The 2,800-nt window shown below is 41.2% G+C and overlaps 1 protein-coding gene across 1 annotated transcript; it reads right to left on the reverse strand.

The window, feature by feature from the left end:
- Positions 1 to 1,286: 1,286 nt before the first annotated feature.
- Positions 1,287 to 2,111, reverse strand: LOC125179561. Its single transcript, XM_047885652.1, has 2 exons — positions 1,867 to 2,111; positions 1,287 to 1,487 (listed from the first exon to the last, which is right to left on the reverse strand). Exons 1-2 carry the CDS (start codon positions 2,077 to 2,079, stop codon positions 1,287 to 1,289), a joined length of 414 nt encoding a protein of 137 aa, XP_047741608.1. The 5' UTR covers positions 2,080 to 2,111.
- Positions 2,112 to 2,800: the final 689 nt, after the last annotated feature.

Genomic DNA, 2,800 nt, shown 5'->3' on the forward strand with positions numbered 1-2,800 from the left:
TTAATTGTACATTTACTGCAATAAATACAACATATTTCATCACCTTAATTGTACATTTACTACGATAAATACAATACAGTTTCATTACAATAATTGTACATTTACTACAATGAATACAAAACAGTTTCATTACAATAATTGTACATTTACTACAATGAATACAAAACAGTTTCATTACAATAATTGTACATTTACTACAATGAATACAAAACAGTTTCATTACAATAATTGTACATTTACTACAATGAATACAAAACAGTTTCATTACAATAATTGTACATTTACTACAATGAATACAAAACAGTTTCATTACAATAATTGTACATTTACTACAATGAATACAAAACAGTTTCATTACAATAATTGTACATTTACTACAATGAATACAAAACAGTTTCATTACAATAATTGTACATTTACTACAATGAATACAAAACAGTTTCATTACAATAATTGTACATTTACTACAATGAATACAAAACAGTTTCATTACAATAATTGTACATTTACTACAATGAATACAAAACAGTTTCATTACAATAATTGTACATTTACTACAATGAATACAAAACAGTTTCATTACAATAATTGTACATTTACTACAATGAATACAATACAGTTTCATTACAATAATTGTACATTTACTACAATGAATACAAAACAGTTTCATTACAATAATTGTACATTTACTACAATGAATACAAAACAGTTTCATTACAATAATTGTACATTTACTACAATGAATACAAAACAGTTTCATTACGTTAATTGTACATATAATAATTAAAAACAGCGAGCACAATACAGTTAAACAACGAACTGAGTTAATGATTATAAGTTAAACATATGTACGAGTTACAGTGGGCAGTTCAACAATTTATGTTAAATCAACAACCAGCAATTAATGTTAGTTGATAACTGCAATTGATCTGCTGAAATATGATATATATTGAATCAATATAAAATAGTTGAATACAATAGCTGGGCACCACAACTACGATGTTGACGTAAGACAATTTGATAAATATCAAATCAATTGATAAATATCAAAGCAATTGATAAATATCAAAGCAATTGATAAATATCAAAGCAATTGATAAATTTCAAAGCAATTGATAACTATCAAAGTAATTGAAAAATATCAAACAATTGATAAATATCAAAGCAATTGACGAAATATCAAAGCAAGAGCAACTTGTTGAAAATAATGAACGCACATATTTAGATAAAGATTAATTGAATAAATATATAAAGCCAGATAAACTTATATAGAATATCAGGTCACCTTAAGCGCGATGCTGCTGGGGTCGTCGTAGCTGATCCAGTCGCTGCCACGCGCCGCGTAGGGCACGCGCGCCTCGGTGTCCCACGAGACGTGGTCCGCGGACCCTGTGAACCCCACGGCCCCAGGGTACGAAATGTACCCCTCCCCGAACCCTGACCCCCGCGCCGGGGCTCCCAACCCCTGCCACCGCTCCGACAACAGCCTGCCCGTGTATTAGATTCAATTTACACTCAAAAAAAATGAATGGCTTTTGTTCAAATAGATAACCATATTTCGCCCGGCACAACGGCATATCAGTGCTACTATCGCTCTTTTTGCTTATGGTACAGGTATGAAAGTGTGTCACTTTTGGGACAGCATGACCCTTTTATTTATCTGAATGTGCGACACAGTTACGCGCAGCGAGTAAGATAACATGGAGGGCTGACCGAGATGGGTCAATTTAACACATTTAGGAGTTTAGCACGAGTTCCATTTAGGAAGAGTACTCTATACTCTGCTATATTATACTATGTTGCTGCTATACTCAGCAATATAGCAGGAAGGTGGGTCAATTTAACCCACATGAGTACCAAACCCACCGCCACGTGCGGCCGTAAGTGGGCACCCCCACCACCAGCTGCTGCCGCGGCACGCCGCCCCGCAGCAGCCCCGCCACGCTCGCCGCCACGTTCAGAGTAGAGAAGTACCCGAGAGACCTGCGGGTACACGGGACCGTGAGTTGCGGGGTACTGAGGGTACACGGTACCGTGAGTTGTGGGGTACTGAGGGTACTGCGTGCCTGGTGATGTCATGAGTTGCAGGGTACTGAGGGTACTGCGTGCCTGGTGACGTCATGAGTTGCGGGGTACTGAGGGTACTGCATACCTGGTGACGTCATGAGTTGCGGGGTACTGAGGGTACTGCGTACCTGGTGACGTCATGAGATGAACGCTGGTGTTGTAGTGTGAACGCTGGTGTTGTAGTGTGAACGCTGGTGTTGGGGTGTGAACGCTGGTGTTGTAGTGTGAACGCTGGTGTTGGTGTGTGAACGCTGGTGTTGTGATGTGAACGCTGGTGTTGGAGGTATGAACGCTGGTGTTGGGGTGTGAACGCTGGTGTTGGGGGTGTGAACGCTGGTGTTGGGGGTGTGAACGCTGGTGTTGGGGGTGTGAACGCTGGTGTTGGGGTGTGAACGCTGGTGTTGTAGTGTGAACGCTGGTGTTGGGGTGTGAACGCTGGTGTTGTGATGCGAACGCTGGTGTTGGAGGTATGAACGCTGGTGTTGGGGTGTGAACGCTGGTGTTGGGGGTGTGAACGCTGATGTTTGGGGTGTGAACGCTGGTGTTGGGGTGTGAACGCTGGTGTTGGGGTGTGAACGCTGGGTGTTGTGGTGTGGACGCTGGTATTGGGGTGTGAACGCTGGTGTTGGAGGTGTGAACGCTGGTGTTTAGAATGTGAACGCTGGTGTTGTGGTGTGAACGCTGGTGTTGGAGGTGTGAACGCTGGTGTTGGAGGTGTGAACGCTGGTGTTGG

Source organism: Hyalella azteca, unplaced genomic scaffold (genome assembly GCF_000764305.2).
Source record: "Hyalella azteca isolate HAZT.00-mixed unplaced genomic scaffold, Hazt_2.0.2 contig2691, whole genome shotgun sequence".
Classification (NCBI taxonomy): domain Eukaryota; kingdom Metazoa; phylum Arthropoda; class Malacostraca; order Amphipoda; family Hyalellidae; genus Hyalella; species Hyalella azteca.

Excerpts from the sequence above, each read along its gene's own strand:
- LOC125179561 (XM_047885652.1), bottom strand. The coding sequence starts at position 2,079 with ATGACATCACCAGGCACGCAGTACCCTCAGTACCCCACAACTCACGGT. Across the intron at positions 1,488-1,866 it reads ACTTACGGCCGCACGTGGCG|GCTGTTGTCGGAGCGGTGGC; the intron begins GTGGGTTTGGTA and ends ATACACGGGCAG.